Source organism: Pinus tabuliformis, chromosome 8, assembly GCF_031772625.1.
Source record: "Pinus tabuliformis cultivar Carrire ecotype Pingquan chromosome 8, CPIR1, whole genome shotgun sequence".
NCBI lineage: Eukaryota > Viridiplantae > Streptophyta > Pinopsida > Pinales > Pinaceae > Pinus > Pinus tabuliformis.
The window spans coordinates 1700288967-1700299067 of record NC_142294.1 but is presented as its reverse complement, the minus strand read 5'-3'; the positions used below and the strand labels follow the sequence as shown (position 1 = coordinate 1700299067).

At 33.6% G+C, this 10101-nt stretch overlaps 1 protein-coding gene across 1 annotated transcript; it reads right to left on the bottom strand.

Moving 5' to 3' along the window:
* Positions 1-2605: 2605 nt before the first annotated feature.
* LOC149242795 (protein argonaute 9-like) lies at positions 2606-5524 on the bottom strand. The gene is made up of 10 exons (XM_089371016.1): positions 5423-5524; positions 4925-5062; positions 4763-4830; positions 4305-4367; positions 3589-3652; positions 3381-3483; positions 3087-3169; positions 2908-3002; positions 2776-2807; positions 2606-2667 (listed from the first exon to the last, which is right to left on the bottom strand). Exons 1-10 carry the CDS (start codon positions 5522-5524, stop codon positions 2606-2608), a joined length of 810 nt encoding a protein of 269 aa, XP_089227142.1.
* Between the last annotated feature and the right edge of the window lie 4577 nt (positions 5525-10101).

Here is a 10101-nt window from a genome sequence, read left to right as displayed (position 1 = left end):
CATCCTACAAGACCTACAAGTCACTCAAAGGCTGAAAAACCACCCTAAGTGACCAATCCCTAATTTGGAACCCTTTTTCTTTGACCTAGGCCTATAACCACACCCTTTACCCTGTCTACATGTAGTTGTGAGCCTCCAATCACGCTCATAATCCTTGCTCCATGCGATTATGACCCCAAGTATCTAGTTCTGAGCATGCGGTCCAGGTATTTGTGCCACTTTTTTATGTCAACCTCTATACCATTCCAAGGAATTTCCTAAAACTTTCCAGAACCATATTTTCATAATTGCAATGTTAACCATTCAAACTTGAATCCAAAACTGACCTAGATTTCCTAGGACACACTATACATTTCATCAAACACATGGAAAACATGTAAGCTACAAGTAATGAATGTATATCTGATCATAAGAGCTTGATATTCAATTAAGAATCACCAAGAAGGCTCTATGTCCTCTCAACATAGTTTCAATAACACCTTTTAGTCCATATATTCTTCAACCATTCAGGAAAAAAACAAATCATGAAAGAGCCATAGATAACATACATCATGTAACCAAAAAATAACCGTCATAGAAGTAATGGAAACTTAGCCATAATATCACCAACATAATCACTATAAGTATTCATGAATCACAAGTAGGAAAATAACTCTTATTAATATATGAAAATACCAACCAAGTCGGGGACTTCCACATACCACCTGACCATAGATTCGATTGAAACAAATCTCTCTTCTAGCCAATCACCCCCACCATATTCTAAGCATGAATGTGGGATCTCATGGAATAAAAAATACAAAACCAACCAAGGCTTTGAGAGGCCAAACCACCTGAACCCTCAACCACAATGATTCCACCTCTACTGTCCGAATAGCACCAACCAAATTGGTCTCTACCCAAGTTTTTTAGGGCTCTAGGAACTAATAACTCAACCCAAAACCTTCTAGGTTTTGTTTAACCTGGATCTAGGGACAAGTAACTCAACCCATCAAGGGTTCCAAAGTGTTTGTCCCAACCTACGCTCCAGGACTATTAACTCAACCCAAGTTTTGACAGGGATACCAGAGCATTTATTCACCCCCAAGGCATAAGGAACATGAGAACCAATCAAAAAAAAGTGGGAATATAGTATCTGTTATCACTCCAGGAAACTCTCCTAGGTTGCAGCTTGGAGATGCCTGGTAACATATAATCTTCAATACTGTTCTCAGAACTATTGGAATGGATGATGGTTTGGATCAGTTCAGATAACCATTTCAGCTCTATTCTCACTCAAGACATGCATGAACACTCTCACCAATATAAGGCTTTAGACCACTAATGCTCAATAATTTATAGATTCAATGGATAGATGGAGAATATTGACTATACCATCAGATTGCATACATATACGCATATGAATGACTAGTTATAGGAAGTAAATAAGACTTTCAAATCTAATCTATCAATGCAAAGATAAGATGAAAGTTATCTGGCAGTAGACAGAGCAAAAAACCTAAATAACCTATTAAAGTGCAAGCATAGAACAACAAAGAGAATGGACATTGAACATATAATAGCAAAAGAAACTTATATTGCTAGAGTTACACAAACTTTAATCCACCATCTTGCATGCCATCTTTGATATTCTTCTTCTTACAAAGATACTATGTATAAACCAAATATAAACATAACCAAACATACCTTAGTGTGTTTCATGGGAGGCTATCTTGTTTGAACAAATTAGTCTAGATTAAAATGATATATACCAACATACCAACATCATTGACCTCTACATGACAACACAACTACAACAATGACCATCACCCTAAATAACCAACATGCATGCATGATAAATACATAAACAATCGGATATGCATACATAACAATATGCATACATAACAATCACATCTACCCTGATGTTTGCATAAATTTTGGTTGATAGTAACTACTAAAAATTCTACACATTTGTATTTTTTGTTTGCACATTTGCATTTTTACTTGAAGAAAACACTCTACTTATTAAAGTAACAACCCCTGGTATGTGTTTTTATTTACATCGTGTTTCTATCCATTTTAAATGCAAATACTTACTTAAATTATGATGGACAGTAATTGATAATAAATATGTTATTATTATGGTGGGTAATAATGGATAGTAAATATGTAATTTACCTAATTATGAGCTATCTTCAATTATTTTAATTTTTGGTGGTTTCCTACAAAGATTCACAATGATATGTATCAAAAGATCATGGCATAAATATTGCAACTTTAGTTATCCCCATGGCAATGTGTCGTGAAAAAATTTCAATAAAAATCATTACATAATAAAACCTAAACCAATCATATTGGAGATAAATAAATTTAAATATTAATAAAAGATAAAAATAAAAATTCAAGGCATAATGCTAAATTATGGATAATTGCAACAACAAAAAACTGTCAAAAACAAAGTAATATGGAGTCTAGCGGTAGGTATAAAAATTGAAAGCAAAAAACCTTAGAGAATTTAACAAAAATACATAGTATCAGCAATTTTTTCATGCATTCTAAGGGGAGGAATATCTCCATCAATTCTTCCATGCATTCTAAGGGGAGGAATATCTCCATCAATTCTTCCTCATGTTTGCATGATTTGTTGCACTTGGGATGCTCCTAGATGTGCATAATTTATTGGAGCAACTGCACATCATAATCAAATATGGAAAAATCAGATCTATGTAATAAATAATTAAAAGAGTGTAAATAAAAAATATAATTATGATTTTATAGGAATGTTAGTATCTTAACCTGAAGAGATTTTTGTTGAACTTCTTTCATACCTACAATCAAAAAATACAATTTAAAACCTATCATAAAAATTATTTAAATTAATTTTACATATCAAATACCAAAGATTATTTTTTAAAAGTTAATTCTTACACATAAGATAAAGCATGAACAAGGCTTTGAAGTTCATCCATGGTAAACCCAATCTCATCAAGTAATACATGGTAATGAGTTGGTCTTGAAGTTCCCTGCAACACAATATAAATTTATTATTTATAAAAATGTGAATTATATATACTATATAATATAAAAAAAACATATCAAATACTTACAATTCTCCCATTATGAGGACATAAGTAGAAATCAAAATTTCTAGGGTGACAAATATGGGAATCCACAATTGTCCCTGCTTCAAAACACATAAGATAAGTTATTTTTATCTTATATCATAAACATTTTAAATTAATAAATAACTAAATCACATCGTGCCTAATAAAACAAATTTAAGTATGTGACTAGTAGCATATCAATATAAATAACATTTTTGTTCGTAATTAACTCTAAAATTATGATATTTTTTAATATAATTATTAAAATCAAAACACTTTATTTTGAATAGAATAGTTGATTTGCGTCCCCTCTCTCCTGAAATAGTTTCGTGTGATGGTTCTTTTGCGTAATTATGAATGTAATTTTTGGCCTAAAACCACGCTCCAAGAAGTCACATGCCTAAATAAATCCCCATTTAAAATCAATAACAATAAATCATATCATATAAGAATCTAAATTTTTAATTGAAGAAAAAGAAATAGAAAACTAATGTTAAATAAAAACCTTCAAAATTGCTCTCAACTCAATGTTCAAAGCCTTGCCAAATTGATATTCACTAATTCCATCCCTGTAAAAGATATGGGAAAAACCTTGTTACAACATGATTAACTATATATCCTTGTTACAACACACTATATATATATATTACAGGATTAACAAAATATTTATATATATGTATGGCTTATGCTCAAAGAATAAAATGACAGGTATAATTTAAAATGGGGGAGAATACTAGGGAAGGATGGATTTTCTATTTGGATGGGGAATCCAAACTAAATCTGGGGAGAATAGTTGGGAAGGATTGGATGGTGGGGCATTCAAACAAAATTTAGGTATTAGCAGGATGATAAGTGTTTGGTATCCATTGTGGCTTGGTCATATGACAAATAATCAAGCACATATTCATGGTGTTTATCAAAGTTTCTTAATTTCAAATAAAAGTTGTTGAGAAAACCCATGATCATCTGAGACTCACTCTTCATTTTGCAACTGCAACATTTAGCTAAAAGCTCAACCTAAAGAAAAATATCCTAAAAATATTATTAAAAAAAAGCCTAGAAAATAGTAAAAGATATTCCATCAGTAACATACTTTTAACATAGTTTGGGTAGCACAAAAGAAGCACAAAAACTACAGATATGTAAAGCGTTTATAACCATAGCTTGCAAGAAAGGCAGTGTTGAAAAAACCAAACATAATTCAACATTATCCCCACATACCTGAAGATGATCATTTGCTCTGGTTTCCGGGAGCAGCTTTTATAAAAATCTTTTAATACTTCACTGTGTAGCCAACGTAAATGTCAGATCTAATATTTACTTGAACATATGAGAGTTTCCTTATACATGTGTCCCTGCTAACTTTTGTTCAAAATCAACTGAGGGTTTTGTTCATCAATTATACATGTCTGAAACGGGATATTTTGGAAACTAATAGTGAAAAGCTTAAATAATGAAGCTCTTTACTTACAGTTTCAAGATATTTTCAGAATTTGTAATTGATATAAATGGGACTGTTGGAAAAAATAAAAATACAATTGACCTCTATATAAAATTAGTTCGAAATTAAAAAAAAACAAAAATAACAAAGAAAGTCGGATTTACTTGATTATGCCAGGTCCTTTTCCTCTCCGTTCGGCGCAAAAGATTGGCTGTAAAGTTGGTCAAAGATCTCAGACCTGGGTGTTTGAAGTCTTATGAAAGCTTTATACTTTGTAAAGAACGGCCACTCTCTCGAGGAAGCAACCTACCAACAATTTGTTTATAAATTTAAAACAACATTTCATAAACACGACCATAAGAGAACTTGGTGACACAAAATAAAATAAATATTCACTTACAGCTGCAACAGCAGGTGAATCTATATTCCCAGAAGATGCACGTGAAACGTTCATCCCAATAATAATGGTTGGTATCATCGATATTTTAGGTATCGTTTTTTCATATTCCACATTCAACACACTGTTCATGCCATTCAACTGCTACAACAGGAAAAAAAAATAATGGTGAAAAAAATCATTCGAGTTTACCTTTTTCTGTAATAGTTAGTGAAAACATTATATTGATAGGAAACTAAATCAGTGGTGAAAAAATCATTATATAACAGCACAATTGAGTTTTGGGTAAAACTTTACTCTATATGACTGGATAAGATTGTGAGAAATTTTTCAGCAAGATAACTTGTTTTGACTATGAACCACACTAATTGATTCCAAACGACAAATGATACTCCATATAATTTTCACTGAAAAATCTTTCACAATCTTGATATAAATCACAGAAGCCTAAACTCTATAAATAACTCTATAAATTTGTAAATATTAATAACCCTACCAAACCTTTGCATTTATCTTCATAGGGACATTCGTTAAATATTGTTCGTTGACATTAACCTTTTCCTTAATCGGCGACATACACTGATTCACCACTCCGCAGTCCATATTGAACCTTTATTGAACCTTTTCTTCCATGGGGCTGGGACAAGTAAACAAAACTTGTAAAATGACCGAATGTATTTTAACTTTTTTTTTTTATAGTTTTTGATTTTAAATTTTTAACAATTTTTTAATTTGTTACAAAAAAAAATTAAAATTAAAATCATTCAATGCAGGATTAACTAAAAAATCACCATAGAGATCACATGTCTTTCTATCCGGTAAAATAGAAATTATAAGCTCAGGAGGCTCATATTTATATTTTGCCCGTAGACAATTTTCTATCGCCATCACTCCTCTGGATTCTCCTCCTCGATCTCGAGACAATCCTCCATTGTCTGCAATAAGATAAAGCAACAGAAATTATGTGATGTAAGGGAGGGATAGATTATGGGATGAATTATATTAATTAGTTTGAAAAATTTATGAAATAATAATGATGTGATTAATACTAATACTCTTTATATTATAGATCATAAAAATTTCAAATTTTTTTGAGACAAATATACTAACCTTTACTATTTAATAGTAAAATCAGATTAGAAATTGTGAGTAAAGGTACATGCCATTCCTCTTTTGATACAATATCTTTGGAGATCATGACCTAGGCGCTCTATTTCATGTTTTCATGTTTTGAAAACTTAGGGATCGAGAAATTAACAATTATCCATCTCGAAACGCTAGCTCCTTTGAACATAACCTGATAATAGGTGGTTTAGATATGCAAAAATAATTTGAAATAAAACTTTGCAACCTTCAATTTTCAGAGTCATAAATACTTTATGATTAAAGTTCCAACGTCCATTCGATGGGTCTCTTGCCCGCTGCGAAAACTCAGCTGTCAAGATCACCAAATATTAATGAATACTTGAAAATTGGGAAGAAATTTATGGGCAAGATCACCACATATTATTGAATAGTTAAAACAGAAAATGGTTGGAATAAGTTTAATTAATATTTTGACATATAATTAGGTAATTAGCACAATTATATTTATTAATATTGTTGATATAAGTCATTGGTCTATATGAAGCATATATACAACTACATATTCTAATGTGAACTTATATCAACCATATTAATAATTATTATGGGTATTTAGGATTATTAATAACTATATAATATTATTAATAATTATATCAATATTAACAATCATATTATTTATATATATTAGTGTATAAATATTATATTAATATTATAATAATTATATAAACTCCTAATATATATTAATTAATAATAACAATAGTTGATATTAGATTATCATTATATTATTTTAAAAATCTAATAATATAAAATTATTATTGAAAAGTGTCCAAAAGAATTTAATTTTCCTCCTAAAGTGACTTTATAATTTTTATAAAGTCAAATCTAATTTAAAAGTGATTCTAAGTGATAAAGTTACCAAAGTCTAATTAAAGTCAATGAAAAATTAGAAACGAAAAATGACTTTGGAAATAGATGACTAAGTGGGTTTTTATTAAAGTGGGGTGAATTAAAAAATAGAAAGTGAGATTTAAATGAGCATTTAATCTCAGCCCTAGATCTAAATCTATTTTATCCATTGGATTTAGAGATCAACCAAAAATCACTTAGGGTTAGATTAAAGGAGGAAAGGGAGGAAAAGGTCATTCATTCTTTCATGAGCAGATTGAGAGAAGGAGAGAAAGAGAGCAAGGAAGATTTATGGACACGGAGGAAAAGGAGACAACAGCTTGGCACACATTCCAAGGCAGCAGTTTAGAAAATCCGTACAGCTGAGCTAACACATAGTGAAAGGTAGATTTTTGGCATGATTTTCTAGAAATCCATACAGCAGTTTGCACAGAAATCTAGGAGCAGTTTGCTGGCACATTTTCCAAAGAAATTCGTACAGTGTATTGTTGTTTTTATACACGCAAATCGAGGTTCGTATAGCATATTTATTGCAGGTCGTATAGCAGCATTTAAGGCTGAAGGTGGGCACAAAAATCGAGGAGGACATACAACATTTATTGCTATCCTATTTTGTTGTTTGCTAGTGTTTTCCAGTTGGCTGTGAGGCACGGAAAATGAGATAAGTTGTAAAGTTTTCTTGCTGAATTTTTTGCTGAATATTTCTCACTGTAAAAGGCATTTTCAGAAATAAGAAAGAGCTCTCGAACTGGTTTTTCCCAAGAGTTGTAGGGGGTTTTTCCAGGGTCACATTGACAAAAAATCACTGTGTTCAAATGTGTTAAATGGTTGTTTGTATCTGCGGATTTTTTTTATTTCTGCATTTTGTAGCATTCTGTAAAATTTCTAGAATTTGTGTTTTCAGCAAAATTTATTTTTCAGTTGTTGAATGTATGGATATGGGAAAGAGAATTTAACTATATGGGAGAAATAAGGTGAAACTGAAAACCGGGGTGGGAAATGAGAAATTTTTACATGGTATCACAGCTTGAGTGCTGAAGTGTAGTTTGGGACAGTAAGGAGGAAAATTATAGCCTGTTGATTTTTCACTCAGAAAATTCCACCAAGCTGATTTTTCACAAACAGCGGTGCTATTTTTCAGTTTTAGGACAGGACGATGTCATTCGGATTGAGGGTGGAGGATAGGCTAGATGGGCATACAAATTACAGCATTTGGAAAGAGAGAATGCAGAGTATCTTTGAGGAGGCAGAAGTCCGGGACATCATGGTGCATACCACACAGAACTCTGTTGTTGTGCTTACAGATGCTACTCAGTTGGATGAGTATAATAAAAAGAAAAACAATGGTAAGAGACTGATTCTAGACGGAGTCAAAGACCATTGCATTCTTCATGTGAGAGGAAAGAAAAATGCCCATGAGATGTGGACAACATTGTCCAATCTCTACCAGAGTACCAATGAGAACCGGGAAATGGTCCTGAAGGAGAAGCTGAAGACCATTAAGATGGGCAATGATAGTGCAGTTGGATATCTCACAAAGATTAGTGATGTGAGAGATGAATTGGCAGCAGTTGGAGAGGACATTCCACCCACTGAGTTGGTGCAGATTGTAGTGAATGGCCTTCCACATTCATGGATGAACTTTGCTGATGGGGTTTGTGCACGTGAGACCCTTCCCACATGGGAGAGGTTTTGGGATGATTGCATTCAGACAAAGATGAGGAAAGGTCAGCTTGGGGCAGCCAAGCCAGTTGAGCAGGATGAGGATGTAGCACTATCCGTAGGAGGAAAGAAAGGCAAAGGGAAGAAGCAGGCTTCCACAACCAATGGAGGGGGCAAAGGAAAAGGTAAAGGTAAACAGGGTAACACATGGAAGGACTATTCCAAGGTGAAGTGTTGGAATTGTCAAAAGATGGGACACTATGTAGTTGTGTGTCCGGAGAAGAAGAAGAAGAAGGGGAAGAACCAGAGCGTGGCAGCTTCAACAGAGGTTGAGGACTTTGCAGTTCGTTTTGACCGGGAGTTTGAGTTCACTGTGTATGAGTCCTCCAGTGCAGGATCACCTGCCACACAGGTTCGGAGGGAGCATGCTTTTCCCTTGATTAGCGGAGCATCTTCGGGTATCTGGTATGTGGACAGTGGGGCTTCACGTCACATGACAGGAGTCCATGAGTACTTCTCAGAGCTTTTAGAGAGTGGCACTGATATAGAGGTAGTACTCGGTGATGACAGAGTTATTAGAGCAGTCGGTGTGGGGACACTGACATTTCAAAGGGAGTCCAAACCTCCCTTGAAGGTGTTAGATGTTCTTTATGTGCCAGGGATGAGGAAGAACCTCATATCCATCTCAGCTTTGGAGGACAGAGGATATGAGGTACTATTCAGGGGAGGACAGGTGTTGATGTATCCGAGGGGCACTCTAGCTGATTCAGCTAGAGTGATAGGTGTACGCCATACAAAGGTGTACAAGTTTGCATTCCAATCCCTTTTGGCATTGAACAGTAGTACTGACAGCAAAGCTAGCAGTTCTGAGCTATGTGAGATTTGGCACCGCAGGATGGGACATATGTATCATGGAGCCTTGAGGACCTTGCGGGAGATCACTATAGGTGTGCCAGATTCCAGTGTTGTTTAACCTGTCAATCATGTTAAAGGAGGTTTTAAATTCCCATCACGTCGTTTATATGTCAAATGATTCATTCAAACGTGGCTTAGATTTCTTTGATGGATAATCAGAGGGAAATCACAATTGGCGATCAGTAATGTGAAAAGAAAGGCTTTAATATGTGTCTTAAACATCTTCCGATCACTGAAAGGTGATACAATTCATGCAAGCCTTTTAAATATGTTTTCGAGATATGCGCCTTATTAATGCAACGCAATCGGGGAATGCCGATGGTAATATGCTTTATTGCATTGGAGAAATTAAAGGGGTTCTATTACATCGTGCTTTGTCATTTGACTTCCCCAATATCCGATTGCGATATGCTTTCGGATCGGAGAGAATGAATGTATCTTTGTGCATGCTTCCTTTTTTATTGCGATATGCAAACTTGGGATCGCTTTATCGCAATAACGAAAAATTTTATAATTTTTAATGACCCATTTTATTTATATTCAACAATAGTTCATTTACCTTAAGTCTTTTTATAAAGGTTTTTCTTATGATGTGTTAATATGAATTTATTCAC

What these genes read in the sequence shown, in the direction of transcription:
- LOC149242795 (XM_089371016.1), bottom strand. Translation starts at nt 5,524, where the DNA reads ATGGACTGCGGAGTGGTGAATCAGTGTATGTCGCCGATTAAGGAAAAG. An exon ending in AGTTGAGAGCAATTTTGAAG is followed by an intron (nt 3,484 to 3,588) that starts GTTTTTATTTAA and finishes GGATTTATTTAG; the next exon opens with GCATGTGACTTCTTGGAGCG. An exon ending in GTCCTCATAATGGGAGAATT is followed by an intron (nt 3,003 to 3,086) that starts GTAAGTATTTGA and finishes ATTGTGTTGCAG; the next exon opens with GGAACTTCAAGACCAACTCA.